Source organism: Trichosurus vulpecula, chromosome X (assembly GCF_011100635.1).
Source record: "Trichosurus vulpecula isolate mTriVul1 chromosome X, mTriVul1.pri, whole genome shotgun sequence".
In the NCBI taxonomy this organism is placed as follows: domain Eukaryota; kingdom Metazoa; phylum Chordata; class Mammalia; order Diprotodontia; family Phalangeridae; genus Trichosurus; species Trichosurus vulpecula.
Genome location: NC_050582.1, coordinates 51904424 through 51929590, shown reverse-complemented (window position 1 = coordinate 51929590; position 25167 = coordinate 51904424). Strand labels below are relative to the sequence as shown.

At 41.4% G+C, this 25167-nt stretch overlaps 2 protein-coding genes across 4 annotated transcripts; one reads left to right on the top strand and one right to left on the bottom strand.

The window, feature by feature from the left end:
* The first annotated feature begins 532 nt into the window (after window positions 1–532).
* On the top strand, window positions 533–11460 carry MCTS1 (MCTS1 re-initiation and release factor). The gene is made up of 6 exons (XM_036740327.1): window positions 533–719; window positions 2109–2261; window positions 4316–4413; window positions 5765–5898; window positions 8929–8996; window positions 9731–11460. The coding sequence occupies exons 1-6, from the start codon at window positions 709–711 to the stop codon at window positions 9810–9812; spliced, it is 546 nt and encodes a 181-aa protein (XP_036596222.1). The 5' UTR covers window positions 533–708; the 3' UTR covers window positions 9813–11460.
* A 6288-nt stretch (window positions 11461–17748) lies between these two features.
* Window positions 17749–24472, bottom strand: C1GALT1C1 (C1GALT1 specific chaperone 1). Of its 3 annotated transcripts, none has more exons than XM_036740244.1 (3): window positions 24343–24472; window positions 22117–22212; window positions 17749–21203 (listed from the first exon to the last, which is right to left on the bottom strand). In XM_036740244.1, the coding sequence occupies exon 3, from the start codon at window positions 21196–21198 to the stop codon at window positions 20245–20247; it is 954 nt and encodes a 317-aa protein (XP_036596139.1). In that variant the 5' UTR covers window positions 21199–21203; window positions 22117–22212; window positions 24343–24472; the 3' UTR covers window positions 17749–20244. The 3 variants fall into 3 exon arrangements, with proteins under 3 accessions (XP_036596139.1, XP_036596140.1, XP_036596141.1); XM_036740245.1 differs by having other exon boundaries at window positions 22153–22212; XM_036740246.1 differs by lacking the exon at window positions 22117–22212.
* Between the last annotated feature and the right edge of the window lie 695 nt (window positions 24473–25167).

Sequence of the window (25167 nt, the reverse complement as noted above, 5' to 3'; positions counted from 1 at the left end):
GGGTGGATTTGGGGGAAAATATAATGATCCTATTTTGGAAAAGCTGAGTTCATGATGGTTCCCTTTCTTCTACTCCCATGACCTGTACCCTAGTTTTTGTCCCAATTTATAGGAATATGATAGCTTTGAGATCAAAGGAGCTGAGTTCAAATTCAGCCCTTGACAGTTTTGATCTGTGTGATCATGTGAAAATCCTTTCCCCTGCCGGAGCCTCAGTTTCCTCAACTGTAACAGGAGAGGGTTGGACTAGATGGCCTCTGAGGTCCCTTACAGCTCTAGAGCTCTGATCCTACGTGGGACCTTAGGCCAATCAATTGTCTTTAATGATTCCCGTTTGCTTTTCCCTGATATTAGAGGGCTGGACCAGAAGGGCTCTGAGGTCCTCCTAACCCTAGTCCTAGGAGCTCAGGATCTCTAGCATCCTTTATGACTGACCCCTCCCTGGCTCGAGGGGCACAGAACACAGGCCGAGGGGCTCTAGGCCGGAGGCTTCTAGAGATGCGGGGGGCGGGGGCGGGGGCGGGGGCGGGACGAGCGGCTCACGTGTTTGGCGCGACAGAGGCGTAAAGGGCCTCCTGCCAGCGCCAGAGAAAGGCGCGCTGGCACCTCCCTCCCGAGGGGAAAGGTCACGTACCGCGCCTGTGGCAGTCTCTTCCAGGAGCTTGGACTTGCCGGCTGCACTGGGCGGCTCCCGTCGTAGCTGCAACCATGTTCAGGAAGTAAGTCTGGGCTCGGGGGAGGTGGGAGGCCCTGGAGGCCGGCGCCTCTTCCAGGCCCGGGTCTCCGCCCCTTCGCCCCGCCCAACCCTTACGGCCACACCTACGGTCACCCTCTGTCCTCCCTCGTCCCTCTTCCGAATTCTTTTCCGGCTTCCAATCTGTTTTATTTTTCCTACTCGGGGCGTGGGCCGGCATTTCCCTGCATCCATTAACCAACCGAATCTTGGGTTGTAATTAATTTGAGGCTCCTGTCAGGCTGCCGCTGCCTTGGGATCCGAACCCCACAGCTGCAAAGGGACCTTTGAGGTCATCGAGCCCAACCCTGTTGTTTTCCTGAGGAGGAAACTGAGGCCCCAGGGAGGGAGGAGGCGACTTATCCAAGTTCATCCCCACGGTTTTTGGTCTGGAGCTGGAAGGGGCCTTGTAATCTAACCCAAAGCTCTCATTTTACTGGTGTGGAAAATGAGGCGAAGAGAGGTGTAGTGAGAAATTTGAGTACTACTGTTTCAGACCTGTTACTATGCAGTGCCCTTTTTCATTATAAAATCTCATGATTCCTATATTTAAATTCTTTCCTGAGCAGGTGCTTTGTGTCTAGTAGGTGATGAGGTGCTTGTGCTTGGACCCTAAATGGGCTCTTAATGGTCCTAGTGAGAATGGTTCTTTTCAGTATCCCTGGTAGGTCATTGTCATGAACAGCATATAGCTATGGAAAATTGGGATTTGAAAGCATATCCCCCACAAAATCAGTTACTTCTAGAGAGAAAAAGGTTTTTCCTTCAAATCAGGAAGCAGTTATTAAGCACCTATTACGTGGTAGTTGCTGGGGATGCAAAAATAAATGAGACATTGCCTGTCAAAGGATTTAAGTCTGTACCACTTTTCATAGTATATTGTTTTCTAACTGCTTTAAAGATACCTCATTTGATCCTCCCAGCAGCCCAGGGAGGTAAGATGTACCAATATTAGCTCTATTTGACATAGAATGATGAAAATAAGGTTCATTGAAGTTAATTGACTTGCCCCAGGTCACACGCAGCCAGTAAATGGTAACTGCCTGGAAGGTTTTCTGCCTTCAAGTCACCCTTGTCATTTATACTACGTGGCTTCCTCTTCTGTCTCTATCCCCCACCCTGCTGCGCAGCAGACTGCTGTAGATGTAACAATTGAATTGGGTTTGCGTATAGCAGAAACTAAAATGAGGTAGCATCTTTTAAAGGGAAAAAGGGAAATTTGGTTTTAGCCATCCAAATAGATGTGTTGAAAAAAATCCGTAACTAAAATAATACCCTTAACCTGTTCCATGATGTCCTTTTGCTTAGAAGGGCTCATTTTTCAAGTAATACACTGTGATGTTGAAATGTTTTTTCTGCAAAAATCATTTGGCAGATTTGATGAAAAGGAGAGTGTATCCAACTGTATCCAGCTGAAAACCTCAGTTATTAAGGACATTAAGAACCAACTGATAGATCACCTTCCAGGGATTGAGCCATGGCTCAATCAAATTATGCCAGAGAAAGACCCAGTCAAAATTGTCAGATGGTAAGTCATTGGTTTTCAGTGTGCGGATTTCAGTGAGGCTCGGTAATTAGTATACTCATGTCCAGTGGATTTAATTTCATGGTAGGTCATTAGAGACTGGCTTTCAGGGAGAGGAGCAGTCAAAAAACACATATAACTTTAGCCATGTTTGTGATAAATTATTAAGATGGACATATGTACAAATACTCATTCATGTTGTATGTGTGTTTCGGGAGTTCAGCATTTTTACTTTGGCTTTTTCATTTACTTCAGTGTCAGTGAGCATTTAACAAAATAGTGGGGATATAAAATGAGATAATGTTTTAGACTACTTCAGATTACTTAATAAGAGAGTAAAAATGATTTAGAAACAGGGTGGTACAGTGAAGAAATTGTAGGATTTGGAGGCAGAAGACCTGGCTTCAGATCCTACCTTTTCTGTTTATTCCCTATGTGATCCTGGGTAAGTCCTTTCCCCTTCCTAGGCCTCAGTTCATCCTCTGTAAAATGAGGAAATTGGACTCAATGGCCTCTGAGGTCCCTGCCAGCCCTACACCCATGGACCTATGATCCGATGGTCGATAACTTTGGGACAAAAATTGGTTTCAGCTAGTTCCTTTCCCATTCCACCAAGATTGATATTGTAAGAAAAATTTTAAATATTTGGAAACTGTGCATAAAATATAACGCATAAACTTGTGGAACTGAGTGTTGTAAACTAAAGATAAAAAAATCTAATTAAAAAATAAAATAAATTGCAACACATTTTCTTGATACCTTTGTCTTTAGGTAACACATTGGTAACACATATTTTTAAAAATCATAATATTTTTAGCATTTTTTTTTCAAATTTAGGGTTCCAAATTCTCTCCCTCCCTCCAGCTCCTTCCCCCACCCATTGAGAAAGAAAGCAATATGATACCACTTACACATATGAAATCATGCGAAACATATTTCCATATTAGCTGTGTTGCAAAAAAGCAAGAAAAATAAAGAAAATGAAAAATTCTATTTCATTTTGTACTCAGAGTTCATCAGTTATGTTTCTCAGGAGAGGGATAACATTTTTTCATCAGACATCCTTTGAAATTGCCTTCAATCATTGTATTGCTCCAAGTAGCCAAGTCTTTCACAGTCATACTATTGTTGTTTGTGTGTACGATGATCTGGTTGTGCTCACTTCACTCTGCCTCATTTCATACAGGTCTTCCCATGTTTTTCTGAAACCATCCCCTGGTTATTACTTATAGCACAGTAGTTAGTTTTCCATCACAATCATCTGCCACAACTTATTCAGCTATTCCCCAGTTGCTGGGTGGATCCCCTTCATTTCCAGTTCTTTGCCACCACGAAAAGAGCTGCTATAAATATTTTTGTACATATGCATCCTTTCCCCTTTTCTTTGATCTCTTTGGGGTACAGACCTAGTAGTGGTATTGCTGGGTCAAAGGGTATGCACAGTTTTATAGCCCTTTGGGCATAGTTCCAAATTGTTTTCCAGAATGGTTGGGCTGGTTCACAGCTCAACCAACTGTGTACTAGAGTCCCTATTTTTCCATGTCCCCTCCAGCATTTGCCATTTTCCTTTTCTCTCATATCTGCCAATCTGATAGGTGTGAAGTGGTACCTCAGAGTTGCTTTAATTTGCATTTCCCTAATTATTAGTGATTCAGAGCATTTTTTCGTATGACTAATGACAGCTTTGATTTTTTTCTGAAAAATGCCTGTTCATATCCTCTGACCATTTATCAGTTGGGGAATGGCTTGAACTCTCTTGTCACAAAGAAAAGCAATTAAGCAAAACCACCCAGGGCATTGACCTCATCTGCCAGTGACTGACATTTTGCCCTAGGAATCCCTTGCCCCTGTCTTGAGGAGGGAGGGATGTTTAATTATCTGCTCTCTGGGACCATCCCTCATTTTTTAATTGCTCAGAGATACCCATGTCTTTTTGACCTTATAAGCTATATGGAAGGTGGTTTGACCTATATTTATTATTTATTGAATTTCTTTATATCTTAAATTTATTTTTAAAAAACAGTATCTAATTTGCTACTTTGCCATTTATCCTGCAGCCACGAGCATATTGACATACTCACTGTAAATGGAGAGTTACTGTTTTTCAGGCAGAGAGAAGGACCTTTTTATCCAACACTCAGATTGCTTCATAAATGTAAGTTTTATGAAAAACAAGTTGTAGAAGATGAGAGGGATTTCAAAATATCTTCTCATAATAAAGTTAGTATTTACTAGTTCAAGCTGCTATGGAAAGTTAAGCTAAAATCAGCCCACCCTTTAGAACCCTGAAAAATGCCCCCTTGATAGCAATTCTTTCTTGTTGCATATGTCAGCAAGTGTAGAGCCTAGGAAGAATACATTTCTGTTGCCCAATAGCAGTTGCTACTCACAGAGCTGAATTGACTCCAGTGGAGAGGCCCATCAGCTACCAGAGTGCTATAGGCTAGGTATTGTGGAAAGCTCATTAGTTTTGGAGTCACAGGACCTGGGTTCGAATCCTGCTGCTAATGCTTACTACCTGTGGGACCTCAGGAAGTTGCTTACCTTCCGTGGTCCTCAGTTTCCTCCTGTAAATTGAGGGGATTGGAGTAGATGGCTCCTTTCCACCTCTAGATCTAGTATCCTATGATCCTAAGCCCTACTTGCATATGGCTTGGCTATGTACAGTTTACCTAAGAGAAGAGAGTAGGCCTACCCTCCAAGGAGCATTCAGTCTTGAAGACAGACACTGGCTTAGATTGACCCAGCAAGAATCCATTTTAAATAAGCTTCCACATAGCAAGAAGGAAGATGTGCATTAGCTTGGCCTGACTAATGAGTTGGTGTTTTTGAGGGTTAGCTCTCCATTCATACGGTAATGCTGAGGACAGGGGCAGGAGGGCTATTGCAGGACAAGACTTTAAGGAGAGGGGAGGCAAACAGATAGTGACATTTGGCTAGGTAGTAGTGATAGCAAGGTGGTTGTTTTTAATTAAATGAGGATGGAGCGAAATGAAGGAGGCCAGTAAGTTTGTAAAGTCAAACATTCTGCAACTCTAAAGATGCTCCCATTTAAAATGTTTCAAAAGCTTGATGCCTAATGAAAGAATAATCTACTTACTCACTGGCTAAAGCACAAGCCAGGTGCAAGAGGCTGAAAAGCAGCTGTTGGGTTATGAGCTGAGACTAAAGCCAGGGCTAATGGTTCGAGTTCATTGATTTATATTCTTTCTAATTATTAGTTGCTGCCAGTTAGACCTGTGAGCTCCAGGGGGCACAGGTTGGGTCTTATCTGGGATCCTTTTTATGACCTCCAGTACTTGAACACAATAGGCACTTCGTAAACATTTAGCTGAATGTTGTTCTGTGACCGTTTCTTGATACCATTCAGCATCCTAGTGGGGAGGACTGGGGCAAACCTTCTAGAACCATCTACAAAAGCTCAAGGGCTTGGCTTGGTCCCCAATGGTGGACACTATCTCTCAGAGTCTTTTAACTTATTAATCGAATGATTTCTTCTCTTCCAGATCCTTTTATCCTTCCACACCAGCAAGTTGATAAAGGAGCTATAAGATGTGTACTCAGTGGAGCAAACATTATGTGCCCAGGCTTGACCTCTCTGGGAGCCAAGCTTTGCCCTGCTGCATCTGACACTATTGTCGTATCCTTCTTGGGGATTGATGGCCCCAAAGTGTCATCAGTGGCCCTTCAAGTCCTGTTCAGAACCATGGTCCATCAGAGTAGCAGCTGTGCGTTTGCAGCTCTCTGTGGTGATCTCCCACCCTGAAAAATTGCAGGCTATGTTTTATTTCTTAGGACTAAATTGTTTGAGTGACATCTCATTTCTTTTATTCTTTTTTTACGGTGGGGGGAATGCAGCAGGAGAGCTAGGCCTGTAATTTCATTGGCATAAGGAACTTCAGGTGAAAAAACACCCTCTCCCAATGGAGATCGCTAGTCACTGCTCTGCTCCTTTAGGCTTATGGGGCTTTTCGAAATCTAGAACCTTGCAGCTCAATGAGAGCCTGTTCTGTTCTTGTCAACTAACTGAGGTGTAAAGGGGATTGTTTAGACTTCTATGGAATTATACTTATTTGTTAAGTTACTACTTTGGGTAAGTGATTGAGTCATTTTCTCAACAACTACTCCAAACTACACAGAGCTACAAGTGATTTTCCAGAGTCACAGCTAGCAAGCGTCAGAGTTGGGACTTGAACTCAGGTCCTCCTGACTCTAAGCCTAACCCTCTCTGTCCACTATACCTTTGGGGATCAGTTTCAGTTGTGTCCAACTCTTCAGTGACTCCATTTGGGGTTTTTTTGGCAAAGATACTGCAGTGGTTCACCATTTCCTTCTCCAGCTCATTTTACAGATGAGGAAACTGAGGCAAACAGGATAAAGTGACTTGCCCAGGGTCACATAGCTAGGAAGTGTCTGAGGCTAGATTTGCTCTTTCCACTGCAACACCACCTGACTGCCCACACCTTTGAGGATAGAAGGCTGATTTCTATGATTGTATTACCTGGCTGCACTGGAATTAACTAATCTTCTCACTGTCAGCACAGTATTCTGCATACAGTAGGCACCTTTAAAAAAAAGTTTGTTGAAATGATATTATGAAACCAAATATAGCATTTCTTTCACCAAAGCAACAACCTTGAGTTTGATGAAGTGAGACTGAACTATATTGTTCACCTTATGAACTTATATATTTCAAAAGTTCACTGTTTATTTAGCTGTTTGGAACTTAGTAAGTATATTTACTTCCATAGAAACTGTTATAAATGGTAATTGGCTTCCCAGACTAATGCACAAGGGTCCATTGAACCAATAATATAGCTTAAATCCTTCACTAAAGGCCTTTTCTGATGCCTTGCGGTGGTGTGCAGGTGACCCAGGCTAGGGCAGTGGTGTATAAGCTCTCTCTGAGTTCCCACCATCCTGGTGGCCCTACTCTCCTTCCTTCATGGTCTTGACCCCCTAATCAGCCACTTCACCGATGTACCATCCATGACCCACCCTGGCTCCTTTGCCCTTCTGTCTTCTTCCTGCTTGCTCCTTTCCAGACCCCTGCCTGGTTTACCCCACCATCTGCTCTTTCAGCTCCGGTTCCCATGCTGCTGCAGAATGTCACACAACCATGATGACTGGTTCACTATCCATTTGTTACCTAATCTCAACTGGGCCCTTATTACGGCATTGGCATCTTTTTATTCCACTTTGATTCTGTATCTTACTCTGAAGTGGCTGTTTTAGGCCTTCTCCAGCCCTTATTGTCTGCCCTCCTTGGCCACATCTCATGAAACTCCTTAAACTATCTATGAAGGTTTGAGGGGCTTGATCTGCCTGGAGGAGTTGGTACCTCCATCAGGAAAATCACACATCCTTGCAGTTAAGTGGCTGAGATACGATACTATAGCACTATTTAAACTATATTAAAGGCTTTGGTGTACTCTGCCAGGAACCTGGTCACTGTTTATAACATTTCTGCGAGAAAAAAGAATTCATAATTCCAGCTCATACACTTCACGTGACCCCTTGATTGCAGGTTAGGAAAGAAATTCTCCCCCATCCCCTTAAAACACTGTTGGCTGCCTGGGAAGAAGGGAATTTTTGTACTAGGGGAAGGTGAGGGGATCTTCGGTCATGGTTACTATTTGTCTATAAATCGTAAATTGAGCAATTCTTCTGAGACTGACCATATTAAGGTCTGCTGAAAAACATTCTGAGGACAAGAATAATAACTCCCTATTACCTTAGTTATGCCCATAGTTTGTCATTTCTTTTCAGTATGTGTTGGCAGGCTTACATAATTAGCTAAATGCTTTAAATTTCATAATATTTTGTAGTCTTATTTTAAAAATTTGAACTACATAGTATTTAGCATTTTGCTAACTTTAATCTTCAAATGGTACTGGAGGAGGCCAGGTAAAGGGGGAAAAATACTGGATTTGACTGGTAAAACTTGGTTTTGAATCTTCAACTTACTAGTAATGTGACCTTGTGTTGGGCCTCAGTTTCCCTATCTTTAAAATGAGGGTGTCAGACTAGATGTTCTCCAAGGTCCCTTCCTGAGCTTGTCTCTTGTGATTCTTAGAGCATTCTGGGGATTCTACAAAGGTTGGGATAGATACACTAGACTTAAAAAAAATAACAAGTTTTTATTGGTGTCTTATGTTTTTTAGATCACCATAGTTTTTCCCCAGGTATCTCTCCTCCCACTCCCAAAGAGCCATCCTATATAACAAATAGTCTTTTTAAAGACAAAAAGAATCAGCATAATGGTTGCTCAATACATCAAAAAAGTCTGAAAATATGTGCACTACACAACACTTGTGTACACTAGCCTCTTAAAGGAAGGGGGAGAAAATACTATTGTGAGGGCATTGAAATGTAAAGCTCACCCATTTTTGGTAATTATAGTATTTAAGCATTTGCCTTTTTTGTATTGTGGTTTTTATTTTTTGCACAAGAAATTCCTCAGCTCACTGCTTTCTGAACGTGGTGCCTGTAGTGGGTAGTGAATATTACTTCTGCTAACAATCGATCAGAGAATGGAGAGGGTGTTTTTAAGCTGACTTAACTATTAATATCAATATCCTATGGCCTCAATTTAAGGGACTTATTTTTCTATGGATCGTTTGCTGGGTTCTCAAGCCCAGAACTGGATTTTTCTTAACTGTATTTTTAGGCAGTAATGGCGGAGGGAAAACAACACGCACTTTCTGTTGGGGTCATGAAGATGTCTACCGAAGATATGTAAGTCTCCCTCTAATACCACGGATCCAAAAGCCTCCCAGGGATACAGGAAGCTCAGTAGCTTATATGGATTTGTGCCCCAATAGATAAGCACAGACTCCTTATTTCTGAATGGTCTTGACTTAGCCCATTGAAAGCTGTTGACACTCACCAATGTGTCATTGGTTTTGTGGTAGGCTTAAAAATAGCTGTATTTCCCAAAATGGAATAGCTAATAAGGTTTAAATTGGGAAAAAGTCAGATTTTCCTGCTAATTTTGGGTAGTGGCCTTATTCCTGACTTCACAGTATTTATCCTAGGTGGACAACAGTATTTTTTTTTTTACTTTCTGAATTGGGGAGTAAAGGGAAGGTAGAGAATGAGCAATATCCTGTAAGTGTAATCACTGTTTTTCACCACTTTGTCACCCATTTGATGATGAATTATTCTTATTAGTTTTTCTTCAGCTTATTGTAGCTGTTTTTGATGTTCTCCTAGTGTGGAGGCAGCCAGCTTCTTTTAAGCCACGAGCTCCTCATTCTCTATGTTTTTCACTTTGTCACATGAATTCAGAGGACTGTAAACAGAGAGTTTAATATAATTAATAACATAAGTACCATGTAAATGCCTTACATAGGACTCCAAAATTGCCAAGTAGGTATGCTACTGATCTTTAAACTTTACATTGATCATGGTAAGTATATAAACTAGCATAAAAATACATTCATGCTTACTTGCTTTTTTTCCTTCCACAGTGAGAGAGTCAACAAAGGGACTGGTATTGAAAACATCCATTATTTAAATGATGGCCTTTGGCACATGAAGACATATATGTAAGCTTTCAAAGAAAAGCACTTCTCCTCCACTTGGACTGTTTAATCATTCTGTTTTTACCTTTTAATGGATGAAAAAAACTTTTGTTGTGTGTTTAACAGATTAGATAGATGCTCATATCCTGTGAACATTCTTCATTTTATATGTGTTCTTTTCATCTAAACTCAAGTTGTTACTGTTAAGTGTTTAATTTTCGTAATCAGACTTCCACATCAAACTGTATCTATATATCTAGCCTTCATTTCTTTCTCCAACTTCAATCCCCTATCGCTAGCTAGCTGCCTGCCAGGCCTCCGCACCTGATGTCTGCTAAGTATCCCAAACTCACCGTGAAACATTGTATATCCTCCCAAACCCATCCCTCCTAACTCGGCCATTTCCAAAATTCCTAATTTCCCGACACTCCCAAAGTGTGAGGGAGCTTCCATCTTTCCAGTCACTTGGCTTCACAACCTCAAAGGCTTGATTGCTTCCTCTCCTTTACACCCTCTATCCAATCAGCTGCCTCCATACCTCTCCTCTCTATTCAAATAGCACCATCCTAGTTCTGGCCCTCATCAGCTTGCCTATTATATATGAATTATATATAATATAGCTATGATAATATATAATAGCTGTATCTATATTATATCTATAGCAACTAGATTCCTATTTATCTTCCTTCCATTCGAGATCTCCCCTCCTCAATCCTTTCTCCAAACAGCTGCCAATTGACATTGCTAAAACAGGTCTTCATGTTAATTCCTTACTCAAAAATTTTCAGTGGCTCACTTTTTTCCTTAGGAGAAAATATCAAATCATCAGTCTGGCATTTAAAGTTCTTCCCAGTCTGACTCACACTTGCCTTTTCAGTCTTATTTGGTGTTATTTGCCTTCATGTGCCCTCCCTTTCAGGAAAACTGGCCTACTAGCTGATTCCTGAACCTTATGTTTCATCTCCCACTTCTGTGCTTTTGCATAGGCTGTCCCTCATGTCTGGAAACACACCCTCCTTGCCTTTGCCTCTTAGCTTCTTTCAAAGCAGGATTCAGTAACCACCTTAGACAGGAGGCCTTTTCTGATCCCCTTCCCCTCCAAGTTGTTAGTGCTTTCTACCTCTTGGAATTACTTGGCCCTGCTTTGTATTATATGTGGACTTGCCTGTCCCCCCTTCCCACCTCCTCTCCCTTCCCCATGCTCCTTGAGGCAGGAATGGTTTCATTTTTGTCTGGGTATCCCAAGTATTCAACAGATACATCATGATTGAATTTTCTCTCCACCTCAGTAGAGTGTGAGGTTTGGGAGCTAATGTTCACTTGGGTATTAGGGAGTAAAAACGGTAATTCCAGAATTAATGACCTTTTTCCCCCTTTGATTTGTCTGCCTTCATAGTGCTATCCCTGTCATTTTCATTAGAGGCAATGTGATATTAGTGGAAAGAGTACTGGGCTTGAAATTAGGAGAGACTTGTGTTTGAATCCCAATCTATCAAACACATTTGTTTTATTTTGGGCTTTAAGAAATTCTGAATTTCACAAGCACCAAATAAAAGGCATATTTCCATGTACACAGTAAGAGAAAAAGGATTGCACATGAACCTGCAAATCTTGCATGTACAGCTTGCTTTTCCTTTGAAGTATATAATAAAATTCAGATTCTTGTAACTTTCAAAGCTGTCTTGCTTATCTGTGATTCCTTCTGACTTGCCTTCTATGCGTTAAAAACATGCTCCGATGACTTTTTTTTTAACTGTTTTAACACTATTGCTGTTTTCCTTCCCCACCTCCAAATTGGAAAAAGAGAAAACAAGAAAACCTTGTAACAAATATGCATAATCAAACAAAACAAATTGTCATATTGTCCATGTCTGAAAATGTATGTCTTACTCTGCACTGGGAGTCTGTCATCTGTCAGGAGGTAGGTACAACAAACATTAAGTGTCTACTGTGTGCCAGGCACTGGAGAGACAGAAAAAAATGAATCAGCCTCTACTCTCAAGGAGTTTCCATTCTATCAGAAGAGACCAGTACATAATAAGTAAGTCCATACAAAATATACATGAAGTAACCTTGCCAGGAAAGACCATAGGTGTTCTTGGCTCGGGGGATAGGTAGTGAAATGGCCCCTAGGTAGGAGAGGGGGTGTCATGTGAGGAAGGGCAAGGAGGCCAGTTCCCAAATCCAATCCTAACTGTGTGACCGTGTACAAGTGCAACCTCTTTCTGCTTGTTTCCTGTCTGTAAGGTGAGACTAAATCTGTAGTAGCACTTATCTCATATATGCCAGTCAAATGAGATGTCAAATACTTTGCAAACCACAACGTACGGTTTTATTTTTCCTAAGAGCGTTAGGTTGTTCACTAGAGCATGCCACATACAGTCATCCTTTTTGAGACAGACACAGAAATGTCCTTTGTTAGGGTACCCTGATAATTTTATAGGAATCTGAATTATAGGTTCTGTAATTCCAAATATGCCCTGCTTCTAAAATTCTTTTAGATGTCCCCCTTTACAAAAAGATTTTGCTTCTCTATCAGATTGTTGTTTGTCCTTCGTTTTCAAAGAGGACCATGACACCAGAGAGGTGATGCCGTGACATGCAAGTGAATTGGATTTAAGTGAGGGAGGCCTTGGGCTGCTTTAGGAGGTAGTGAATTCTTCCTCCCTGGAGGAAGCAGAGACCCCCTTGTTGTCTTCCCCTCAGACATCCCATGTAGGATATCAGGAACTCAAGGGCAGGGGCTATTTTTCATTTAGCCTTTGTCTCCCCAGCACCAAATACAGTGTCTGGCACATAATATGTTTTCAGAAATGCTTGTTGGATTTTATTAAATGTTGCTTCTCTATCACTTCTGCTTGAAACACATGCACTTTCTGCATACAGTAGAGCTATTTTAACAACCTGATTCGTTCTATGTCTTGTGTGGGCTTATTGTCCTGAAAGGTTTTGTAGACACTGTTGCACCAATCAAACCTGGATGTGGAGTTTTCATCACTTGCTCAATAGAGTTCGAAAATGAATCCTTGCTCAATGCAAAGTTATATCTACAGTCAAACATCTGAATCAGTGGAGGGGGAGGATGGTGAATAGCTTTCTGCTCTGTGGGCTGCTTAAATTTTTCTGGAGACTCGACTTCTCAAACGTTAAGAAAACTGGGGGCAAATTTTCCAAATTTGCATGCGTACGCCTTTTAGTTTTAGGTTCAATTTACAAGCTTATTCAAATATTGTAGAAATAGTTTCAATTCATGGTTTAGTGGCAGTCCCTAGCCCATCCAAAGTGGTAATGCTAGATAAATGCTAGGTAAATGCTAGGCTTCCTTTTTGATTTGTCTTGTGAACAGGCAGTGTCGCAAAGTGGATAGAATGTTGGCCATGAAGACATGGGATGAAGTAATGCCTCTGACATTCATTTACTGGCTGTGTGACCCTGGGCAATCACTTGAGCCCTCGGACAGCTCTAAGATTATAAATTACATTGGTAGAGAGAGTCTGCTCACCTGTCAGTTCCCCACACCAAGAAAATCACAGGTCAAGTACTCTATCTTTTACCCAGATAGCCCTCCAAAGCCCCTGAGCAGGGGATTGTTTTGTATTTGAACTGCTTTATTTCAAACCTGTCTTTATTAAGGAACGAGAAGAGATAGATTCAAAACTTGAGAGCTGTTGGTCCTAAGATTTGGGTTAAATTCAAAACTTAAGTGTCTGTGAAAGGTCTGAAAGAGCTGTTAAAGCAATTCTCCTCTCTTGCCATCTCATTAGCTGCCGAACACTGAAACCCAAAAGTCTCAGAAGTAACCAAAAACCAGATGCTGGTCAGCAACACATTGGAGTCTGCAGGTGTCCCAATTAAACAGCAGTTTCTCCCAGTAACGCAAAGGGTAATATGATTACCTGAGACACATCTTGACTCAAGTCTGGCCTGATGTAAACCACATCAACTTGAGCCATTTAAGCCCCACTGGCGACATCTGGTTTGCTGTGAAAAGAGGAATGTGTTCTCTCTAAGCTTGGGGTTTAACAATCAATCTATATTCATTTTATTAAATGAAACTCAATGTTTGAAAAATAAGCCCTTCTGTTCTTGCCTAGATTAACTGGGGACATTTTATCTTTACTAAACCATTGTACAGCAAAGACTTCTTCAGCTTTAAAACTATGAAGCATGAAAGGGCTCACCTGGGAGTTCAAACATTTAGCTTCAACTGCTATTCTCATCAATATTCCTTTTTATTCCTTTTATTGATGGCTTCTTTTCACATGCCCTTCATTTTGGAATGTATCCCTCCTCCCTCTCCTGACTAGGGAGACTTCCCTTGTCACAAAGATTAAAAAAGATAAAAACAAGATCAGTAAGACCAACCAAACACATCGACAGACCTTGCTTGATTGTATATGCAAAGTCCCACACCAAGAGTCTCCACACTTCTGCCAAGAAAATGCAGAAGGGCATTTTATATCTTTTTTGAGGGAGGAATTGCCTCTACAGCTGAGGTTCTTAACCTGGGGTCCAGGAGCTTTTTAAAAAATATATTTGGATAACTTTCAACATCATTGATTTCCTTTACAAAGGAAATCCCTCCTATATATTTTATGTATTTAAAAAACATTTATCGGAGAAGGGGCCCTTCCCTGAGATTCCCCAAACTGCCAAAGGGGTCCATGACATAAAAAAGGTTGAGTCCCTGCTCTAGAAGATTTACTAAAAAAAACCAACAAACGTTTTTATTGTGAACTTAACAAGCCTGAGCATATGCAAGGAACTAAAAAGAGAATTGTATATAAAACTGCAAACTTATAAACAGGTTTGTTTTAAAAGTGCATATTAAATTTAGCACGATAGTAACAATACAGCCCTTTCTGAACTTTTCTGTTTCCTTATTTGTATTTTAAGCGTTATATTGAGGCTTTTCTTTTTCTTTCATCTTTATTCTATAACAGACCCCCATGAAAGCCTTCTCACTTAACACAGTACAGTAAAAACAAAAAACAAACCAATACATCTAGACATGGGCTATGTCTGAAAATGTTTGTTGTAATGTATACCCAATTCTGAACCAGAAGTTAATTTTCTCAACTTTTTTCCAGGACCAATCAAGTTTAGTATAATTATTTAGTATAATTACAGTATTCAGTTGTGTTTTATTCTTTTCATTTATATTGTTGTTGTCACTGTATACATCATTTTCTTGGTTCTTATTTCATTCTATATCAGTCCATATTCTTCCCATACTTCTCTTCATCAATATCACTTTCTATAGTGTGGTATAAAGAATTTGTTTAGTCATTTCTCAATCAATGAGCACTTACTCCATTTCCACTTCCTTGCTACCATTAAAAAAAAGAGAATATTTTGGTACATGGGATCTCTGGGTCAAAGGGTGTGGACATTTAGTTACTAGGTATAATTCCAAGCTTCCAAAATAGTTGGTATCAGTGTTCCTATCTTCCAGTTGCCCCTCCCACATAGACTATTTCCACCTTTTATTATCTTGGCCAATTTGCTGGGTGTGAGATCAAGATTTGCATTTCTCTTACTTGTGATTTGGAGCATTCTTTCATATGCTTGTAGTTTGCAACTCTTTTGAGAACCATTCATTCACATTCTTTGATTGTTTGTCAGCTAGAGAATGGCTCTGGGTCATATATTTGTGTTCATTTCCTATGAATCTTGGATATCAGACCCTTATCAGAGCTATTTGATGGGGAGAGTTTTTTCTTCAATTGAGTTTTTCTCTTATTATCCTAGCTGCAAAAGCTTTTCAATTTTATGTGCTCAAAATTATTTATTTGATCTTTTGTTATCTCTATCTTGTTTGGTTGAGAAGACCCTTTGCCATGCTGATGAAAGATAACTCCATCTATTTCCTCTAGTATATTTTTAAGTGACCTTTTGTTTGTCAAATATTCATTTGGAACTTGTTGTCCTATCGATATCCTTATCTGACATTTCATCCTGTAGAAATTTGATACCACAGGATTAGTAGGTGTTTGGCAGAAGGTGCTTTTTAAAAAGGTGTTTGTACCTTGGGTTTATTATAGGTAGCAAGGTTTCTGTAACTGCAGCAAATTTTCTTTTTTAATAATTCATTAAATGTTAACCCTTTGCTTATGCTGTTTCAGGTTTTGACCTGGGGAAGACCATCTGGAAGTTTGGGTGTGCCTCTGATCCCAAGAGAGAATCTGAGGCAAAGGGGATTAGGAGAAACAAGACTTATCCAGATAATACTAAGTAAACCCAAAATACTATTGGGTGGTACATTACTAACAATTGTGATTATCAGGAAGGGGCGATAACTGGAGAACTGAGAAAGAAATAGTATTTAAGGGAGAGAAATGTGAAATGTACATAAAGATAGGTTACTGGTGTATTGTGAAGAGCTTTAAATGCCAAACATGTTGGTTTGTATTGTGAGGCATGGGTGGGGGTGGTGGGCACTGCAACTTCTTTACAGAGGAGCAGTAAGATCATACCTATGCTTCAGAAAGATCCATTTGACAGCTGTGGGTAGAAAAGAGATCAAAGAGGGGGAGATACTGAAGGTAGGGAGACCATGTAGGAGGTTATTTCAATAGTCCACGTGAGAGGTACTGTTTGTATTGTACTTTACTTGCTCTAAAGGGACACAGGATTTTTCTTGACCAAAAAGTCAGCTGGCATCAGCAGGATCTTTGGAAATCTTGTAGTAAGTGATATCACCTATTAGAGAGGTTGTTGAGGTCTAACCTTTCTTGAGTGCCATCAACCTTGAAACTGATTTGTGACAATAAAAATTACCTTTGAGATGGAGGGATTACAAGGGAGAGAAGGGGGTGTTGTTTAGGGTGAGTGATAGCTGGTTGGCAAGAAGATGGCGAAGGCTGACCCTTGCAAAGTTGTATAAGTCCCAGCACAAAGGCAGAGCTGTCAGGTACTCTGAGGTTGCCAATACTCACACGAGTTGAATGGAGAAAAGGGCTGGGGAATAATGAACTTGACCAGGGGGTCAGGAGCTGAGGAATTTAGATCCTGAGGCTGGGCTAAACTTGGCTTTGCACCAGATCCAGTGACCAAGCTTGAGGAGGAAGATCTAGTGACTGATTTTTGAACAGAAGAGGGAAGGAAGGCATTAATGAACAATGAAACCAAACCAAGTGCCAAAAGAAGCCAGGGCAGCAGTGGTGCAGCACCCTGACTCTCCATCCAGAAAAACTAGATGCAACTTTTTGAAGGTACTTCAAACATTCCACATCTGGAACTACTTAAAACTTAGACAGAGAATAACACCTCCCCCTACCCCGCAATTTCCCAGTAGAGGTGAAATGCTTCAGATTGCCAAATGCTGAAAGCAAGAAAGCTCTCACAAGGCCAGTTGGGGAAATCCCAAGTCTCCTTTCCTCTCATTGACTTGGGCTTCTCTGTACCACTTCTGGAGGAAGAAGAGGGAGCAGGAGTAAAGGAGGTCTCCATCAACCCTGGACCAACTATTTCCTCAACCACAAAGCCAGGGGCAATTGAGAGAATCAGAACTTCTCCATTCCTAGAACAAAGCCCTGGGCTAGGGCTAGGATCAGTCAGGGATTGCTTTGAGTGCTGGAGAAAAGTTCTTGTGGCTTTTCCTGTTAGGGCTTTTGCCAAAATGCCAGAGTAATGATATAGCCAATAAGGTCTTTATATATATATATATGTATACACAATATATATATGTATACACACACACAAGTCCCATACACAAGTCCCCCAGAGCAAGTAAGAATGATTGATGGCCTGGAAATTGTGGGGTACAGTTGAATATTACTAAGTGTACAAAAATGATGTGGCTTGACTATCTATTTGCTGGACTCTCCTTGCTGGTATGGAAATATTCCTTTTGTTTCTCCCACAGAACCTAGCATAGCTCTTGAGCTCACAGTCACTCAAGAAATACTTCTTGAATGGAACCTAAATGCAGACGGACAAAAAAAAGGTCATAGAAACAGTCATTAGGGTTCTTAATTGAAATTTTTATTTTACTCAAGCTTTGCCAGGGCACATCTCAGAAATTATAATGAAGTCAATGGAAAACTGTGATTCAATATAGAAACATGCTCAACAAGACCTCTTCAAGCATACAGCTAATACATACAACCCGTACAATAAAAAATGAGTCAACACGTGATGATGACGTTACTGGGTCACCATCAATAAGATATGTCCTTTTCAGTGGCTTTGATAAAAATGGATTGGGGAGTGACTTATTAAGTTACATTGCCAAAGGCTGTTTTTCTTTTACAAAGGATTCAGCAGAAAGGACTTTTAAAAATGGGGGTTTCTGATACAGTACATGTTAGTTGATTTACATGCAATCCTTTAGGAGCACATCTACCACATAAAGTGAGGCTAGGTTTGCACTGGGCCATCCATACACTCACCAAGACCCTCAGTGACCAATAACACAAAATGAATTAGCTGGCTAGGGTCCGAGCAGCAGTTTGTGGCTATGGACCAGAGCGCTTTTCTGTATGGAGAGAAAAATCAGTGACCTTGGCCTTGACAGCTTTATTTTCTGAGTTATTGGTCCAGGCTTTTATCTACAAAACTACAGTGGATACAAAGAGACACATAAATCTTTAAGGCAAACTGGAAGTTATACTTATGTGGCAGGAAGGGTCATTCAATATTCTGAGGACTAATTGGCTCAAATACAATGCCGACAGTGCAAGGCTGTCAGTAAATTCGACAATGGATTACAGTCTCTGAAATACTTATTAAGATTTGACTCTTGTGCGTCACCAGACCTAACAGTCCATTAGCATACTTGATTACAGATACAGTAGAAATTCCTCAAACTGCTGGTGTTGTTGGACATGACTAACACCTGCACATCATGAGCTATTGGTTATTGTGAGGGATACTAGACATCACGAGGTACACAGGGAACACAAGCTGACCCATGGTAAAATCAAAGCTGGTAGGTACCGGAAGTGTTTTATTTTAAGACTATTTCAATTATCATTTTTTAAAAAATCGGCATCTTAAAGCCCCCAACCTGGAGAACCTGGCTGCTGGAGGATGCTAGATTAAAACCCAGGGCTTCCCACAATTCTTGGAAGGTTTCATTTTAATTTTATTGCAATATATAATGGAAGAAGGAAATGCAGGAGCCTGGGGCCCTCTTTGGGAAACAGCTCTGCCTCTGATTGGCTAAAGTTGACAACCATTAAAACTCTAAGGATGATTAAGGCAAATGTTTAGCTCTAAGATGTCCTGGTCTTAAACCATACAGGGCTTTATTGACCTGATGCAATACGTCATTTAGGATTACATCATAAAAGAACCAGGTGCACAGGCCAGATTATAGGGGAAGCCAACCCCAGATGTGGCATGCTTCAGTGCTATATTCTGCACTAGGTGAAGCTTTACAGTCATAAGGCCCTGTTGCACTGATTCAATGAAGAATAATGATGTCCACATGTGAAAGAGGGCAAAGCCTCCAGGCTAACCAAATATGGAATGAGACACTCAGCCGTAGTCACCGCAAGGGATAGATTATGAGCAACTGAGTGGAGTGAGATGGCTTGAGACCTATTCTGCAGTCACCGACATGATCTCTGGCTCGGCAGGCATGAACCTCAACTGATGGACTTTCAGCCAAGTTGCATGCTTGATTAGCAGGGACACCACTCACAATCATACCACATTAACTAGAGGAAAGAGGAGCAGGATGTGGGTGTATGCACTGCTTAGTTTCAGTACCTACATGGAAGAGTGTGACAACCACACTGTAATTTCTAGGAGTCTAGCTTCAGCACCCACAGATGTCACCAGATTAGAACCACGAGGGTTAAATAATTCTTGCAGCCACTTGTTCTGATACAAAAAATTCATTCATCTATTAAGTTTGCTTAGGTACATTGCCTTAGTTGCTTGGCTGCTCAATTTGAGAAGGCAAATCCATTGGCACTTGTCAAAGCTCAGTATGTGCGCCATCAAGAAAATAAATATCCAGCTGAAAGGCCTACTTGAATAGCAAATTTATGTCCAGTGATTTAATTTATGTTTGATTTGCATATCTTAGAAAGATAGAAAGATATTAGCAAGAAATGTTGTAAAGAAACCTTTCTACAATAAAAAAAATTTAGCAAAAATATATTTCACACTGGATTTCCCAAATAGTGATTGTTTGGAAGTGTCATATAAATATTTGCAAATACCCCTTACAAATCTGATCATTTGCTCACATAAGCCTTACTCTTAAGAGATTTTTCTTTCCAACATAGTTGAAAGCCAGAAACTTTTATAAAAAAGTTTTAGAAAAAAAATACCCATTTGTAAAACCTTATTATGTGCCAAAACACACCAATTCCCACAAATAAAAAAAAATCAACAAAAAACCAACCCCCAAACAACCCGCTATGTGGACGTGCAGTTAAGTTACTGTATGCAATGGGAAATCATTGCATGTTCTATACCATCTACACGCTGACTTCTTCAAGAGTTCAGTCGTTGTCTGACCCATTTGGAGGTAAGAAAACTAATGCGTCATTAAAAGTATGTCCATATGCCCTAAGCCGGTATACGCCATACATCATCACGTGCATCTGGTTTGGAGCTAGGTCATTAAAAGTGACAGCCATGTCTGAACAGCATCCTTCTACTACTTGCTGGGGGTTATTAGACATTGCCTCTTTAATAAGAAACCCAACTGATTTGGTGTTAAATACATCTTTTCCTTCAGAATCTTCGGCATTTTCTGCAAACACTCCAGAATATTTCAAGCAGACTGCTAGCTGCTTATCTTCAGATACCTTCCAAATCATACCTCCTTGTTCAGGACACTTTTCGGGGTCACTGAGAAGGCTGTTCAGTCTTTTTATTGATTCTATACTTAAGACAATTCCTCCTTCAATATCCACATACTCAAGCTCTCCAGATTTTACAGTATGGCCTATATAAAATGGTTGTGTTGCGTCTCTTTTCAACAAGAAAAACTTCAAATTTTCAATTACAGCAAATGTAGTAGGTCGGGCAAGGAAGAACCAGTTGTATTCATCTTTATACTTATCATAAGCATATTTATATGCTTTTCTCATCATTGTCCACATGTCATTTGTTTCAAGATTAATCGACTCAAACACCTTAATACTTTCAGTACAGAAGAACTCTACTTTGTCACAGTGTTTGGTCCAAGTGTCTTTCACGGCTGCCCAACGACCCACATCTTTGGGTTTGACAAGTATCATACAGTATACACGAATACTCTTAACAAGTTCCATGCGTTCAGCTTCGGAAATTTTCAGAAAGTCTTCTTTGCTAAGTGCTTGGAGGTGATGGTGCTCGTGATGAGTTATATTTTCATGACCAATCCTAATGTGTCCTAGCATAGTAACCAAAGCACAGAAAATGCTTCCAAGCATCATACCCTTCAAAAATGAACTGCTTTCAAAAAGCATTTTTCCTATAAAGAAGAAAAAGACCCTTCAGATACCTTATGGAAAGGCATAGTCTAGTCATTTCATTTTCTATGCTTATATGACTTTTATCCCTATAAGGCCTAAAATTATAGTTACCGGGTTCGGTTTAATAGTACATATCCATACAGCGGCAATATGTCTCTTAGATTTCAAGGAAAGAAGACATACTTTTAACAAGGCCTTGAAAGAAAAAGTTTCTTTTATCTATGTATCTGGATTTCTGCTTTGGAAAACATAGCCACTGCACACATGGTTATAACAGTCTATATTCCAACAGTAGGCAATGACTGGGTAAAGTCAGAGCTTTGATGCATCACTTCTCTATAAGGCAGAATCGGAATGGAAATGCCAGGCACATAGTAAGTGCTTACTGAGTGCTTGCTAACTGATTGATTCTTGGCCTCCATCTAAGGGAGCTGAGTTCCTTGACTTTATTATGGGGTAGCTTTGAAGAAAGGTAGTGTGGAGTAGTAGACAAGAGACAGGGAGACCTGGGTTCAAATCCTGATTCCAGATACTTGTCATCTGTGTGAGCCTGAGCAAGTCACTTAACCTTTTAAGCCTCAATTTCCTTAGCTGTAAAATGGGGATAATAACAGCATCTATTACAGAGTGTTCTTGTGAAGGTCAAATGAGATAATATATCTAATATTTTGGACATGTCCAATGTGGGAATATGCTTTACTAGACTGTGTGTATTTGTTACATGAGGTTTGTTTTACCTTTTTTCAGTTGGGGGGGAGGTAGGAAGGAGAAGAAAATAAATGTTTGTTAATTGAAAAAATAAAAAAGATTATCAAAAAGATAGCATGGAAGCCCTTTGACAGAAGGGACTATTTCATTTTCTATTCCCAATGCCCAGTGATGCCTGGCACATTGTGAATGCTTAATAAATACCTGCTGATTGATTGATATGTAAAGTGCTTTGCCAACCTCAAAGTGAATTCTTATTATGCCGAATTTTATCCAAATGTACTGGCACTGTCTTTTCTCCTAAAAATGAAAGACAAGAGGTAAATTCATCACAAATCAGCAAGTTGGTAGGTAGCACCTGTATTGACACTTCGGTTTTCTTTCATGTCTATTGAGCCCAACAACCCATGTTGTGTTTACCTTAATATTTTTGTTTCTAAGGTTAAGTATTTGACTATTACCCACCTTTTTGCTCTTTCTCAAAAGGAGGAAATATTAACATAAGGCACAATTTACTAATCAGCTGACTTTGATGGCCATTTATACATAGGATTTGAACTTGAGCTGGTAGGAACCTCAGAGATTCATCTAATCCAACTCTTGTTTTACAGAGGAGGAAACTGAGGCCTAGGGAGGGGAAGTGATTTGCCCAAGATCACAATGGTTTTGAGAGACAGGAAGGATATTAAAAAGGCCATTTTCTCTTCTATTTAAGATAAAAGGTGTATGCTTTCAAAAAAAAATCCCAAGAATCTACTTCAATGGGACGGAAGGTTTGGGAGAATTTCAAGGGAGCAGGGTGATGCCATTGAAAGCACACCAGACCTGGAGTCAGGATTGCTCAAATTTCAGCTCTGACACCATGTAGCTTTGGCCAAATAATTTTAATGTCCTTGGACCTCGGTTCTTCATCTTTAGAATAAAGGAGTTGGCCTGGATGTCCATTAAGAACTTTTCTTCCCTAGTCCCAAAATCCTATAGATGAAGCTACTTCATTTCTCTGGGTCTCAATTTCTTCTCTGTAAAATGAGGGAAATGGACTGGATGGTGTCTAAAGTCCCTTCTAGCACTAAATCTGTAATCTTATAGAGACTGAACCAGAACTTTATTGGTTTAGGGAAATCCTTGGATGAGGAAACTCTATCAATGCAAGTTATATATGTTATATATGCAACTTATATAAGTGACTTGACCAGGATCACTCTGTCATAGGGTGTATGTGTGAGTGCTTAAACCCAAGTCTTCTTCCCTTCCAGGCTTTCTATCACTATTCCATGGTGCCACTACAGAAAAGTCTACATCAACATTTTGATTAGAAATAAAATCAAAGTTCTGTCAAATACAGAAGAACAATTTTTAATGATATTTATACTACAAAAAAGTGAATGTTTCCTCAACCTTTTTGATTCTACCAAAATTAAAGCTCAGTTCTAGTATTTTATTCATTCTCTTAGATGTCAGAGAGAGATGGAATTCTTTACAGATATAGCTGGTAGGGCAGGCTCCTTGACACCCAAGGTCAGTTTCCTTACTAGCATGGTATGGCAACCTTCACAGCACTTCCTTCTACGACGAATTTCACAAATGAGTCATTAAAAATCTGTCTTTTTCTCCTTCAGATGAAAGGGATGTTTTCCCTAAATGACCCTCTACCTCACCAACCAACCCATACTTATTACCTAGTACAAACCCTGCAATCATTTCCCCCTCCCCTCCATTGTCTTTCTAGAATAAAAAAAAAATGTTATTTCCTCCTGTCACCTGAGGACTAGTAAAGGGTGTGGAGAAGCTAAGCTGGGCCGACGAGATGGGGCAGGAGGGAGTTCCGGGTAGGGCAGTCTCACAGTACCACTTGCTGCATAAACATAGTTATGTGTAAGAAAAAGGAGGGCTGGCAGTTCATAGGAATTGCCAGGTGGCACGACCACCTTGTGTGTGAGGGACTGGCTGCTACAAACATTTTTATAATTCTGGTTTCTGGTCCATATATCTATTCCAAGTGGACATTTGTTCTTCGGGATAAAAAGGGAAAACAATTTCTTCAAACTTTTCTAAATGATGAGGCTTTTCCCCAGGAAGGCAAGAGTAGAGGGGCTGAATCCTGAGTTCAGGAATCAAATCGGTGCAGACAGGAAGGAGGGGAACAGAAACCCTCAGCGTAACTGACAGCGGGGTTTGGAAGAGAGAAGGTACAGGAGGAGGGAAGGGTGGGAGGGAGAAAGGCGCGCGCACGCGCGCAGTGTGTAGTATGTGTGTGCATGTGTCTCTCCAGGAGGTGCAGGAAGGGAGGGGAGAAGCACGAAAAAGATAAGGGGGGAGGGGAGAAGCTCCATGAGGACTTGGGGCGGGGGGGCGACGCTTCCCTCCAGCGCTCCCACCCCTTCGCAAACAGCGCCCCCCACGGGGCAGGGGCGGGGCCCCGGCACTCACCGGCGAGGAGGCTGGCGGCCGGTGGGCGGGAGGGAGGCAGGGTGCTCGCGGGTGTCCCACCGCAGCTTCTCTGGTCAGGCTGGGGCAGGCTGTCAGTCCGTCAGGCCCTGCACCCCCCACCCCCGGCTGCGCTCCCAGGTGGGGCCGGCTTCTCGGAGGCGGGGCCCGGAGGGGGGGAGGGCAGGGCAGGGCGGGGTTAGGAGAGGGAGAAGAAGGAGGAGGAGGAGGAAGCTGCGCGCGGCGGGAGGCGGGAGGCGGGAGGCTGTGGAGGGGGCGGGGCCAGTGAGCGCGCGGCTGCCGGCCTGGCGGAGCGGCGTCACCCAGCGTGCTCCCGGGACGGGACGCACAGTCCACCTGGGGAAGAGAACGTGGAGGCTGCGAGCGTCCCGACCCCCCGTGACGCGCGCGAGGCGCGTGTGTGACGCTAGGCAGGATCTCTGGCCTGAAGTTCCTGCTGTAAGTCGCAGCTCATTGGTCGGGCCCGGAGGGCCAGTGCACGTAGACGGCAGCACGCACACTTCGGGCCCCGTGGGGCGTTCAAGTAGTGCCCAGTAAAATTCCCTGTGGAGTCGTGCCCCCAGGAGCTGCAGTCAAAGGCCGTTTTTAAAATTAAGGTCTTAAGTCTAGAACTGGGAGGGGCCTGAGAGGCCAACTAGTCCAACCCCAATTTGACAGACGCAGTCCAAAGGAGGGGAAATGCCTTGCTCAAGGTTGGCACTTGTGCATTCAGTCGTGTCCCACTCCAGGTGAGCCCGTGGACCATAGCACACCAGGCCTTCTATCCTCCACTGTCTCCTGAAGTTTGTCCAAACTCGTATTCGTTGT